At 37.0% G+C, this 13,827-nt stretch overlaps 2 protein-coding genes across 2 annotated transcripts; both read left to right on the top strand.

Annotated features, from left to right (window-relative positions):
* The first annotated feature begins 1,947 nt into the window (after window positions 1–1,947).
* On the top strand, window positions 1,948–7,872 carry LOC134752151 (RNA-binding protein 45-like). Its single transcript, XM_063687749.1, has 2 exons — window positions 1,948–2,023; window positions 4,672–7,872. Exon 2 carries the CDS (start codon window positions 4,732–4,734, stop codon window positions 6,181–6,183), a length of 1,452 nt encoding a protein of 483 aa, XP_063543819.1. The 5' UTR covers window positions 1,948–2,023; window positions 4,672–4,731; the 3' UTR covers window positions 6,184–7,872.
* A 2,806-nt stretch (window positions 7,873–10,678) lies between these two features.
* Window positions 10,679–13,808, top strand: LOC134752167 (nitric oxide-associated protein 1). Its single transcript, XM_063687776.1, has 2 exons — window positions 10,679–10,802; window positions 11,257–13,808. Exon 2 carries the CDS (start codon window positions 11,295–11,297, stop codon window positions 12,339–12,341), a length of 1,047 nt encoding a protein of 348 aa, XP_063543846.1. The 5' UTR covers window positions 10,679–10,802; window positions 11,257–11,294; the 3' UTR covers window positions 12,342–13,808.
* The last annotated feature ends 19 nt before the right edge of the window (window positions 13,809–13,827 follow it).

The raw sequence follows: 13,827 nt of genomic DNA, 5'->3' as shown, positions 1-13,827 counted from the left end.
ATCGGATTTAGATAAATGAGATAAAAGTAAAATTTTCTTGCCGGAAATTTAAGAAACGTAGAATCAGCTTAACTTGAAAGGATTAATCAAATGTTTTTTTTTTTTTTTTCATTTATTTTTCAAAGGCACATATACATAATTAATTTCTAAATTACTCGCCAAACTGCGTATGCAGTTTGTTGGCGAGAAAGCGCTCTTTTTTACAATTTTATGCACCTACTTAAGTTGCTATCTTACTATGCTTACCCTAAGTTTGACATTAAAGTTAGTCTTAGAAAAAATATACCTATATAATAAAGTAATAAAGCATCCTTTTACAAATAAATGTTTCTACCTAAAGGATACACTATGCTAAAATAACAAACAACAACAAATATAATTTAAATAATAATACACGGTTGCTAAGTCAAGGTAAGTTATCTATAAGTGTTTTTTTTAATTTGTTCTTTACTTCCAATATGCTATATTTATTTTCTCCTCTTAACCATTCTATTTCATTATATATTTTTGGGACCAAAAATTTATCTGTTCTCCTACCATAATAATTTTTGACAAAATGTTGCACATATTTCTTTGATCTAATATTTTTTGTTCTATATCTGCTTTGTTTAGGGACTTTAAATTTATTATTACAGTAATTATCTATGGCTATCAAATATTGCACTCTCTGAGTCACAGGTAATATTTTATACATTTTATAAAGTTTTTCGTATTCGCCTTTCAACTTATTTTTAGTTTTGCTGTCCAATAAGTATTTCAGTGACCTTATCTGGAGCTTTTTAATTTTATCGATATACGTTTGGAAGGTTCTGCCATATACATTAAGTCCATAACCTATCACTGAGTCCGCTAGTGCGTAATACACTACAAGCATAGTTTTTTTGGCTAATTAATTTATGTAAGTAGTACATTTTGCTCATTACTGAGCGTAGTTTGGAACAAACCACATTTATGTGTGCTTTCCAGTTGAAATTATGATCAATATGCATATATGCATATGCATATATATAATGTTTTTTTACACTGTAATAATAGTCATCAAAATCAATGCTGGACATGATGCACTTGTTCTTCATATCCATTAAGTATAAATATTTAGCGCTGAATACATACAGCTTTACCATGTCCTATCTAGTTATATTATATACTAGCTTTTGCCCGCGACTTCGTCTGCGTGGACTTAGTAACAGCAGGTAAAGTAAGTATAGCACCTGGAAAAATTCTCAGCAATAATTCAATTTGAGCATATTATGCACACAAATTAGCAGGCACTTCATTAATTCTCTCAATTCCACCCCGCTTTTTACTTTCTTAAGATGATTTTCGGGATAAAAACTATCCTATGTCCTTCTCAGGGACTCAACCTATCTCTATGCCAAATTTCATCTAAATCGATTCAGCGGTTTAAGCGTGAAGAGGGAACACACAGACAGACAGACAGATTTTCGCATTTATAATATTAGTATGGATGTTCTCTCACTCACGGGCGCACGCGTATAGCGCATCTATAGGAAATGATCTATGACGCCAACACTTTTTTGTTTCCAATAGGAATTATTTACTATATCGGTTTTTACGGTTTTGATATAGCAGTTGCCAAGATATTGCCAAGGTCTACCACGAGATCAATAAAGGGGTTATTACATTTATTAGAACACTTTTTGTTCATGTATTGGCTCTTTTTTTGGAAATGGTCTGTTCCATCGTGTAGAAGGGATCAGCCGTATGTCCGTTAAGGACGCAGCTATGAGTAAGAACGAGAAATATGCTGGTTGGACCATGGACTAAAGTAGTGGTCAAGTACGCCCGTCTGTTATTAAAAAATGAAAAAAAATCAACGTAAAAAAGGGGTCACCACCGATGGCACCAAAAATCGTTTCTAATTTGCATTGTCACAACCCTATAATGCATCTATAAAAAAAAAAGGCTTTTTGACATGTGTCAATTGTGTCAGCTTATGCTTCGTGTCGAGTTTGAGAAATACTATTTTGTAGCTATTCAACGAAGATAAGAGTAATTGGGAGTAAGTTTTATTCATATTTTAATTCTAGGAAGTAAACGGTTTTATAACCAAGCGTCAAACAATGCCATGTTAAATGAATCGGTACGTTCTGACCGCCAGATAACATTTGCATTACATTCATTGTTAATGCTGACAGGTTATATGAAACATTGAATTTTGTTTTCTTGAGCGGGCCGACAACACACTCAAATGAGAAATGAAATGACTCAATTAGACTTGACCTTAAGTTCATATGTTGCGCTTGACCAAGTTTATGAATGGTCTTGAGCGGCTACTGGACACCTCGCCGGTCGCATGCGTTCAGTCCGCGGGCTAAAAGTGACTCTTTTTGACAAAAGTTACTACGTTGGTGGCTGCCAATAAGAGCGATTTTTTATTAAATTATTACTACAACAATTAACAACAGATAATAATGCACCTTTGGGTTAGTATAGCAAGGGGGGGCGTAACAAAACTTCAGTGACATTTTTTTTGCCAACAACATCAAATTTTTATTATTTTGTCGTGTAAGAAATGTCAAATGAAGTATATTTTGTTATGTAACATTTTTCTCTAGGATCAATAATTATGGAGATAGGCGAGGTTGTAACTGACAATAGTAGGTAAAATAATGTCTGTTCTGGCTGCACTGTTTGATCACGGTCAACCTAACACACTCCTCCTCACTTCACTTGTCGTCCCACCTATCTTGCCTCTGTTACTAACTTCCTAATACATACATACATTTCCCGGAGGGGTAGGCAGAGACCACGGATTTCCACTTGCTACGATCCTGACATACCTCTTTTGCTTCCTTCACTTTCATAACATTCCTCATACACGCTCACCGGTTTAGGGTGCTCTACCTTCCTAATGCCTTTAAAAATTGACGATTACTACCCCTTTTATCTTCATAATGGTTGATCTTAGAGAAAAATTATACTTATTTTAAAAGATACTTATTTTAAAATTTCTTCCATAATGAAGTAATAAAAAGTGTTATGGTGTTATGTTTGTATAGGCCATGCAATCTATACAAGGACACTGTTTATTGAGAACTTCATTGATTAACTAACTAGCAGCAAAACTCTTTCTCTACATAAAATACAAAATGACATTCTTATCATACATTCATAAAATAGAAGTAAAAAATGTAAACTCCTAATTACCTAAAGATATGTGTCTAACACTTCGGAGCTGACTGCTGATCAGTGATCGGGAATATGCAGACAGACTCGTATGTACAGCAGAGGGATTTTCGTCTAATGACTGTAACACAAACTAACATAAATAAAGAATTTGATACCTCCAAGTCCAAAAGCATATTACTTGTACTGCAAACAGGTCCTTTGCCTATTAGATGAGATAAAGATAAAGCAAGTTTATTATTCAAGTAGGCATATTACAATGCGCTTATGAATGTAAATAAAGCTACGCCGGCTCTAACCCTACACCTCTGCTCCGAGAAGATTTAAATCCCCCCTCAATTGGAGGAGGTTATCCCAATATGGGATCGGCAACAAACTCGGCGGGACACATCTTTTCAAAACAATACATCTAATAATTAGCATGCATTACGAGTAAATAAGAAAAAATACAATTTGAATTACTATAGAATTCATGAGATTGTAGAATGCAACTGAGTGGGTGATCCTCTCTCCCTTTATCTATATCCCGCAATTTTTTGACATGCGCATACGAAAGGTTAAAGGCAGACAAGGCACACTTGCCACCTCTCTGGTTTTGCAGGTGTCCATGGGCAAAGGTACTTGCTTACCATTACATTGACTGATTAACTAAACTAAAGATGCAGAAGTTCGTTGCGGTATCTTAGACTATACGATACCGCAACGAACTAAACTAATTAAGTGTACGAGAGCATGTGCACAAATTCTGAAAGGCCATTAGGTACCGGGCAAAAATTAATTTATTGATTATCTTCAAAACGGAGTCAATTAGATTAGTATTAGAAAACCTGTGTCTTTGAGGCATTCATAAATTTCAACTCAGGGATGAACTTTTGAAATTATACGGAGTTTGCTACTTATTTGATGAAAGTCTATTTCCAAATGTTTTTAAGTATCTTCCTTCAGATATATAATTGACTACTCTGATATACTGACTGTACTGGCTATGTGCACAACTGAGACTTCGCCGGGTGCTATTGAAAGACATTATTTAATTATTTGACTGTAGACATTTAATGTGGACAGACGACTTATTACAGATGTAGTTCCATCGTATTTTCTCGGAAACGTTCGGATTTGTCATGCTGCATCAGTCAACCTCACTTCTTTCGAGACACGTTCGTAGTTTCCGTAAAATAAGATGGAAAATAATTTTATCACTACATCTGTACATGAATTCGGCCAATACAGCTAAGCTGACAAGTTTAGAGTCGGACCAGGCTAACTTTGCATGGCATTTGCAATGACAAAGTGTGGACATGTTAGCATTAACATCAAATCCCTATGAAAATATGACGGTCATAATGACACTCTCTCACTTCGTTGTATTCGAAGTGGCAAAGAAATTAGCTTAGCTAGACAGACTACATCGAAGCCACATCATACTTAATGGTCGATTAGACTTCCCGCACCAGACAAGCACGTAGCCAATACACATAGTATAGTTATTGACACGACGACTCACAGACCTGTCTATTTCAGTTTGACGACGCTTGAGAGAACTGAGCTTGACCTGAACTGACCGGACGCCATTGAGCAGACATGGCCTTCCGCGACGATCACACGGAAGTCGCCCCTCCCTACTCCAGGGTCTTCGTCGTCTGCGGAAAACTCAATGAGGACGACCTCAGACCTCTGTTTGAAAAGCACGGCGACCTCGAAGACCTTTACATACCCAGAGATCGAAACACCGGAACCGCTAAAGGGGTAGCCTATGTAAAATACTACAAAACTTCAAATGCCGCCGCCGCCATTGAAGAGCTCCATCTTAAAAGGGTCGACAAGCACTCTAAACCTCTCAAAGTTATGGTTGCTAATCAAAAACATGACACTGACGTAGTCAGCGAGGACAAATACAAGCGCCTGTTCATCAAAGTACCGAGGCAAGATTCAGAGAGAGACATAAAAGACCACTTCTCCGAGTTTGGCTGTGTGGAATTCGTTAAGATTCCCAAGGACAAATCAACTAATGAAAGCAAAGGTTTCGCGTATGTACAATATAGGACGTTCATTGAAGCTGCGAAGGGGTATGAAAGGTGCGATCGCAAGTACAGACCAATGTTCGCGACACCTAAAGAGGAGCTGCAACGTAATAGTAGAAGCGGTCAAGGCCAAGACAATTCGATGGATATGCGAGCCGACAATAGGTTCTATCCGCAATCGGTTTACCCCCAAAATTCTGTGAGCTCCATGATAAATACGCCATCTGACGGCTACGTCACGGTTAATGTAACTTGCAGCCCTCAAGTACCTCAGCAACCCCTCGAGCAGCTCTTCAACATAGTACCAGGAATGCAACAGTTCGAGTTCTCCGACGACCCCTACAACGGCTATTCAAAAGCGTTAGTCACATACGCAAACGCGTCCGCCGCAGCGTATGCCGTCGAAAAAATCAACAACTATCATTTCCCTTCAGGCGAAATTCTTACTGTGAAACCGGAGAATCAGTTAAAGAGAGTGGCCAATGACTTGACTAATATGGTCGACGTGTTTAAGAAGTCTCTAGACGGGGGTGGTACGAGCCCCAACCTCATGCAGCTAGCTGAAGCCATAGCTCAAGCATCGTCGTTGATTAAACAAGCGACTTCCATACAAGTTGGGACCGAGCAGCTCATTGATACCCGTGTTGATCGTCCTCAGCTTGATGATTTTTGGAGCTCTCTGCCGCCATCGCAGCCAATGCTCGATCGTGACGCTAGGGTCGCAAAGCGTTGCTTCATAGTATTCCATCCTCACCCGCCTCCGCCCGCTTACTTAAGAGATATCTTCTGCCGCTTCGGAGACCTGATAGACGTGTCGACATTCTCTAATAAAACTTATGGCTATGCGAAGTACGGGTCCGAGAGAGCCGCCGACAATGCGATGGCGTGTCTCCATGGAAAGACTGTGAACGGGATCAGAATGAAGGTTCTGGAAGCCGATGAGAAACCGCCGAGAGATGACGATGATGAAATGGACGGAAGACGGAAGAGATCTCGGAGGGACGATGACTAAACACTATTTTAATGGCACTTTAGTGGTTCAATGAGTACAGTTTACCGAGTTTACCGAGTACGACTAAGCAATAAAGTAACTAATAAGGGCCAGTTGCACCAACCACATTTTACAGACAATAGTGAACTGAGAAATATACCATACAATATAATTTAACAAACGTTTTAACGGTGACAGACGGTTTTGTGCAACCGACCCTTACGCGGTTATGCTGATTCGCATGTCGCTCCAGTGTATGAGTGTCGGATGTCCCGGAGCTGCGTGTGAATCGGCATCCAATTTTAAGACCGTCACCCAGTGACAATCTGAGTGTTTACTATTCTACAATAGTCTCTACAGACAAAACCAATGTTCCGGTGAGACCATAAACGTAGCCTAAAGCTGTCAATAGATGGTGGAGGTCCCCATACCGACGAAGAAAATACGAGTAAAAGAAAGACAGTGAAACTAGACGTCAGTGTTTAGCGCAATAATTAATCATAGGGGTGTATATACTGCGACAAGAAAGTGTAGAAATTAAAAAGTGGCAATATTGTTGTGTCCTCCCGTTTTCTTACGACACTACAATATTGCCACTAAATTTCTACACTTTTCAGACTGTAGTATTGTTTTAGAGAGGAACGCAACTTTGTGGACTTTTTATTGTTTTTTTTTTGAAAGAAAGAAAATATATTTATTCAGGACGCTTACAGTATTGCTTAAATGTAATACAACACTTTCATTAAAATAAAACATAAACGTCACTGAAAAGGTCTCCCCTCAGCTTGATGTCAAGTTTCCTTTCAGGTATCTTGACGCTGGTCTTCTGTGGAGACCTGTTTTTCGTCTCTGTTTTTTACTTTCAGGAATAACGACTTTATACTCAACGTAATGCATACGTTAATTTTTCATTTAGATATAATTCGTTCTTAAATCCATTTTGCTCGTACTACAATAAATACCTAAAGTTAGGTAATGCACGTTATTAAGGTCGGCCAAGACAATTGATAGCTGATTAATTGTCCCATTCGAATATCCTTTTTCGTTCATTAAATTAAATTATTTGCCTGAAACTGTGTTTTCATGTAGGTTAATAGTAGATTTAAGGCCTTGAATGTTAGTTTTAATATTATAAGTAAGTACATTTTGTAGTAACTAAAATTTAAACCAGAGTAATCTTAGCCTCTGGGACAAAAATTAATATTCTATGTAAAATGGTTTCTAGAGAGTGCAGTAACCGGCCAAACTTCATAACCGGTTTCGGTTACGGTTATGCCCGAAAAATAACCCATAATCGGTTACGGTTATTTTCGACAAAAAATTACAAATTTACAATAAAAATATGATCTTGGACGTGATAAATATCCATTATATTCAATCAAAATATTTCATAAATAAGGGAAGTAAGTTTGGTATATTTTCGTCATTAAAGTACACGAATGACAAAAATTATAGTCACAGCCGTCACAGCCAAAAAAGGCAGGATTTTGTAGCCATTAGAAGATCAATTCATAGAATTCAAGTCATAAATAAATAACCGAAAATAACCGGTTATACGTGTTTCCAATAATCGGTTATGAAATTTTGTCAAAATAATCGGTTATAAATAACCGATTAATTCGGATAGGGTTATAACCGATTTGCATTCCCTAGTTGTTTCTCGGGAATGTGTTGTAAGTTACAGGCTTTCAAAAATATAGTATTACTGATTTTTTATGAAAAATTCCTTTAACAACTTGTACCTTTAAGGTTCATTTAGAATAAAGGGTCACCCTATACGTTTCTTGCCATATGGCATTTTTCAACTTTTAAAAGGTTTAATAAACATTTTCCTTAATTAATTAAATAATTGTTTCAATTATGTAAATATATGTATAGAAAGTTTAAAAACACCATAAAATTAAGCGGGTAAAAAGGTCCTGTACGGTCAGCATCAAATAGATAGTGAAGGCTACACTGCGCTCTAGCCTCTAAAAAGACGTACGTGCCAAGCTCAAAAGCAAGATGGCTCGAAGGAGACCTCTGTCCCTTTCTTTCTTTTAAGAGCCAAAGAGGCTATAATATCGGAACACATCCTTATTTATATGGTAACAAGGGTGGGTGTGTTACGTACGATATATTTGGCCACTTTGGTCATCACTGATACTGATTGTACTAACTTTTAGTGTTAAAATTCCTACAGTTAATAATAATAGAGAAAGGAATGTATTTCATAAACGTTTTAATCCATACTAATATTATAAATGCGAAAGTGTGTCTGTCTGTTTGTTACCTCTTCACGCTTTGACCGCTGAACCGATTTAGTTGAAATTTGGTATAGAGATTAGTTCGGGGAAGGACATAGGGTAGTTTTTATCCCAGAAATCATCCTTTAAGGGGGTGGAAGTTTGTATGGGGAATCGATAAAAAGCAGATTGGATAAAAAATAAGCTACCCAAATTACAAACTCCACGCAGACGAAGTCGTGGGCAAAAGCTATTATCGGATATACATATATAACAACTAGCTTCCGTCCGCAACGTTGTTTGCATGGAATGATGATGATTGATAAAAACGATTCTGCCCTTCCCCGGCCCTCAAACTATCTTCATTTCATACCAAATTGAATTTTAATCGGTTCAGTTCAGCGGCTTTGCGTGAAGAGGTAAGACGGAGTTACTTTCGTAACTATAATATTAGTAGGGAAAGTAGTGTAGGGATAATGGATGGACACGATATGAGGTACCTTAATAATAAATTCATTTTTTGTTTAATTTTTAAAAGAGATCATCACTCTATAAATTATACTACTCTTTGGTCTATAACAACACAGCCTACTTATCGAATTCGCTGATGTATTAAGCTCCCTCCACACTCGTGCGCCGCGTAGTCTGGAGCGGGCTTTACAAAATTCACATGTTCTAGCGAAGCTAATCAGTTAAGAGGCCGGTGTCGATTTTAGTCGCAAAAATGTAAAATTGATAGATTTAGTCGGTGAAATTGTACACCTTTTGTTACCTAATTGAAATAACAAGTACTGGTTTCTATTAGCGCATCTTCTTATCTTACCTTTTATCAGATCAATTTGTTGAAAACAGACTCACTAAATTAGTAATGTTTGCTTTTCTGATGGACGTTTAGGTAAACGCGCGTAAAGCACTGATTTTAAATTCTTCGCTCTTATTTGTAAATTTTGTAAAGTTTGGACGGCTAAACATGGTAATTTTGTATTACACATATCCTGTACTTGACGTTTATCAGACTACATTTTTATTATTATGACTTTGAAGTAGTGTAAATGAAAGTTAGACAAAATCAATTTTCTCCAGAAATTACTTCAAAACAAGTGACAATTTCTCTGAAAATCGACTTAATTTCAACGTAATTTTGATACTTAAACAATCTACAACATTTGTTGAAACTACTCTTATACATCAATTTGTATAATTTACCACCATAAATTTTTGATGAATTTTTAAAAACTGCCCCTTCTTTTCATATATTACCGGTGACGCACGCTTGCGACCTCATTATTAAAAGGCAAGACGGGAAGACGTGCTAATAGAAACCAATACTTGTTATTTAGATATTACGTAACAAAACGTGTATAATTTCAACGACTGAATCTATCAATTTAAAATCTTCTTCTTCTTCTTCTTCGTCTTAATCTAAATCCATAAATTGAAATTATTGTAAATATGAACACACAAAAACCGGCCAAGTGCGAGTCGGACTCGCGCACGAAGGGTTCCGTACCATTACGCAAAAAACGGCAAATTAAATCACGTTTGTTGTATGGGAGCCCCACTTAAATATTTATTTTATTCTGTTTTCAGTATTTGTTGTTATAGCGGCAACAGAAATACATCATCTGTGAAAATTTCAACTGTCTAGCTATCACGGTTCATGACATACCGCTTGGTGACAGACGGACGGACAGACAGACAGCGGAGTCTTATTAATAGGGTCCCGTTTTTACCCTTTGGGCACGGAACCCTAAAAATACCTACTTACACGCATATGTCGCATACCTATACCATCTTTGTTAGACCTTCCTTTATGTACAGAACTAATTTTTTAATAATTTCATTACAGGTAAAAACATGATACCAACGCACATACTATCAAGAATATGTCGACGACATCTTTTGCTTAGAAGATTCAACCATCACGCCAAAACCACAGCAACGGCGGACGAAAAGCATGAAAGAGATTTCAAAACTCTCTTCGAAAAACATAAAGACAAAATAACGTTCAACTCTTATTTGGAACAAGACAAATTAGAATTAGGATACTTTAGATATTATATAAGGAATGTTAAGAAGGCGAAAGAAAAACAAGAACAAGAATATCGGCAAAAGAGTCGACCGCCGCTGCCTGTGGCTTTAAAGTATTTTGTCAAAGAGGAACAATTGTTGAAAGAAGATGAACATTTAATCGTAGAAGAACCAGAAAAAGCTTTTCAGTTGCCTTTTTCAAATACTGCCAAAATCGATAAAGCTATTGCAAAAGAATCCAACGAAATTGATGATTCTAAAGAAAAAACAGACTTAGATAAATGGATGACGAATTATGAATACTTTGACGATAGTCAATTGGAAGATGATACTATAGATAGTCAGTGGAGCCATAACTATGGAACACCAGATCCGACCGCGAGAGTTAGTATGACACAGTGCGGAGGCTGCGGAGCTTTACTACACTGCAGTGATCCAGCTATACCAGGATACTTACCGAGTGAAATCTTCAAGCAAAGAACCGACACTGAGCTTAAGACTTTAGAATGCCAGCGTTGCCATTTTCTTAAAGAATACAATATAGCATTAGACGTTACTGTGCAACCAGAAGAGTACGAAAAACTACTGGGATCTATCAGGCATAGGAAATCCTTAGTAGTGCTCATGGTAGACTTGCTCGATTTTCCATGCTCAATATGGCCTGGTATTGTTGATATTATAGGAACCAATCGACCGATCATTATAGTGGGCAACAAAGTTGATTTAATACCAGCTGATAGCGTAGGTTACCTGCAAAGGATCAAGGACTCTTTAATGCAAGAAATAGGCAAGACTAAACTAGGCGAGGCTAATATTAAGTATGTGTCTCTTATATCAGCTAAAACAGGTTACGGTGTTGAAGATTTAATATCGGCCATGTTCAAAGTTTGGCTTTATAAAGGGGACGTCTTTTTAGTTGGATGCACAAATGTTGGGAAAAGTTCACTTTTCAATGCTTTACTACAGTCAGACTACTGTAAGGTTCATGCAGTAGATATAATCAAAAGAGCTACTGTTAGCAGATGGCCTGGGACAACGTTGAATCTGCTAAAATTCCCTATTAACAGACCATCTGGATGGAAGATGTATGAGCGAGCGAACCGGTTAAGATCGCAGTCCAAACTCATGAAGATAGAAAAGGAGATAAGAAAAGCACAGTTGGAGGGGCAGACGATCCGCGAGATGCCATCTTTGATAGGCCATATTGGTAGAACGTTTTCAGATCCAATGGATTTTGAAGACAGCATAGAGGGCAATATAGCTGATAAGAAGCGAAGGATGATGGTTTTAGATGAGAAAGACAAGTTATTCGCCAATAGCAAATGGTTTTATGATACACCAGGAGTACTGCATCCGGACCAAGCGTTGTCCCTCCTAACTACAGAAGAGTTATTAGCTACCATACCTAAGAGATTGATACGACCGCAGACTTATTATTTGAGTAAGGGCTCAACTATCTTCGTGGCCGGACTTGCGAGAGTGGATCTGACAGATTGCGAGAATCCGTGTCGCTTGACAATCTTCTGTTCTGATCAATTGCCTATCACTGTGACGAAAACTGAAGACGCTGACGAGGTGTATAATACGTTTTTGGGTACGGAATTGCTCGCGGTACCATCAGGAGGGACCGAGAGATTAAAAAATTGGCCCAACATGGAGAAAAAAGTTTTGGAGTTTACAGGAGAAGGCCCTAAGATCTGCTGTGGTGACATACTACTATCATCAATAGCCTGGGTGTCTGTGACTGCGAAGAAGGGTGATATTTGCATGGCAACGGCATGGACGCCTGAAGGCAAAGGTATATTTAGGCGATATCCTTCATTACTGCCATATTCAATAAACCTGAAGTGTAAAAGATTGAGAGATACGCCGGCGTATATGATAGGGAAAATATTTTCTGATAAAGATAATGTACAAAGTTAAAAACTGACTAGGTCAGAATCTTAATACAACACCTACTTTTAGTAAGGGAAAATCCTTTACTCTATATAGTATCAGATGGATATGCCCAGATTATTAGACCTAGAACTTTTGATAGCTAAAACGAGAGATTGAAAAAATTAAATATCGACATAACAGTTATCGATACGTATATATCTACGTTAACTCTATAGAGATCAACATACTGCCGAATCCGACACAAGACCAGACGATTCAACGGAGCCACGCCATTTTGTCGCCTTAATAGTGTTTAGTTTTTAAGTTTATAAAATGCATATATATGTTAGTTTGTAAGGTATTTGTATTCATATTCATATTTATTTATTGTATCCATGGTACACAGGTGTTACATATATAATAGTTTCACATGGGCCCTGGTAGGGCAAGGCAATTATCTTAAATCTAAAGATTAATTTATATATGTACAATATATTTGACAGTGTCTTATTTAACTTTTAATAATTTCATAGTTGTATTATATAATATATAGTTATTTCTAAAGTCAATAACTGATTTTATTTTACCAAAATTTATAAAATTAAAATCAAATATACAATAATAATATATATACATGCTTAAAACGATTGTAAGTTTATGTCAAAAATATCGATACCTATATAATGTCAATTTCAAGCTTAAATTAAAAATTGTAAAATGAGACATGTCCAATAAATACACTAAACTACAAAAGAATTACATTTCATCTTCCAAAAAATCTTTAAGCCTATAATAACACTTATTAATTAAAAAGTCCTTTAACTGCTTATTGAATAGCGTTTCTGATATCTGCAATTTAATGTCGTCGCTGATTTTATTATAATTTTTGATGGCCATCATGTTTGGGCTTGATTTATGTAGCTTTAGTACAGAACTTGTCGGTGGCGCCAGGTTATTCTTAAATCTACTTTCAAAACGTCGAGGACGTAATATGGGTCTTGTTGCCCGATTTAAATCGAAATAGTAGTATGTAGCCTATTTTTAATATATTGGTAATTTTGGGTTATTACCACCAAGTTCTTATCATTGGTATTTTTTTCCCACCTTTTACCACTGGTAACTATTAGGAAAAAAAATTACCATTGGTAAAAAAATTCCCAGTAGTTACCACTGGCAACTAGTGGGAATAACCCGTAATTTCTAATGAAATTAATGTAGGTGTTCGGTGTTTGTTTTCATAGTCAGGTACAATAGGGAAAATATATATGTCGATTTGCATTTGATTTATATTCTTGTAACATTTCGATGAGTTATGACTCATTCGGCGAACAAACCCACGTAGCGGCGTGGCGCCGGGCGGCACGAAACCTTGTATCACGGTTCACGGTGTAGTATAGGCAATCCGCCTAGACTTCGTACACGACGCCTCGCCTCTGCCTTACCGCGCGGTGCACCGCCTTCGCCTTGTTATGTAATTTTGCTTTGATTTATCGGAAAGAGAGCTGAATGTTATTTGTTGTAAAATAAATAC

This window comes from Cydia strobilella, chromosome 24 (genome assembly GCF_947568885.1).
Source record: "Cydia strobilella chromosome 24, ilCydStro3.1, whole genome shotgun sequence".
NCBI classification, from domain to species: Eukaryota; Metazoa; Arthropoda; class Insecta; order Lepidoptera; family Tortricidae; genus Cydia; species Cydia strobilella.
Note: the sequence above shows the minus strand (reverse complement) of the source record. Positions and strands in the feature narration are given on the sequence as shown.

What these genes read in the sequence shown, in the direction of transcription:
- LOC134752167 (XM_063687776.1), top strand. Translation starts at nt 11,295, where the DNA reads ATGTTCAAAGTTTGGCTTTATAAAGGGGACGTCTTTTTAGTTGGATGC.
- LOC134752151 (XM_063687749.1), top strand. Translation starts at nt 4,732, where the DNA reads ATGGCCTTCCGCGACGATCACACGGAAGTCGCCCCTCCCTACTCCAGG.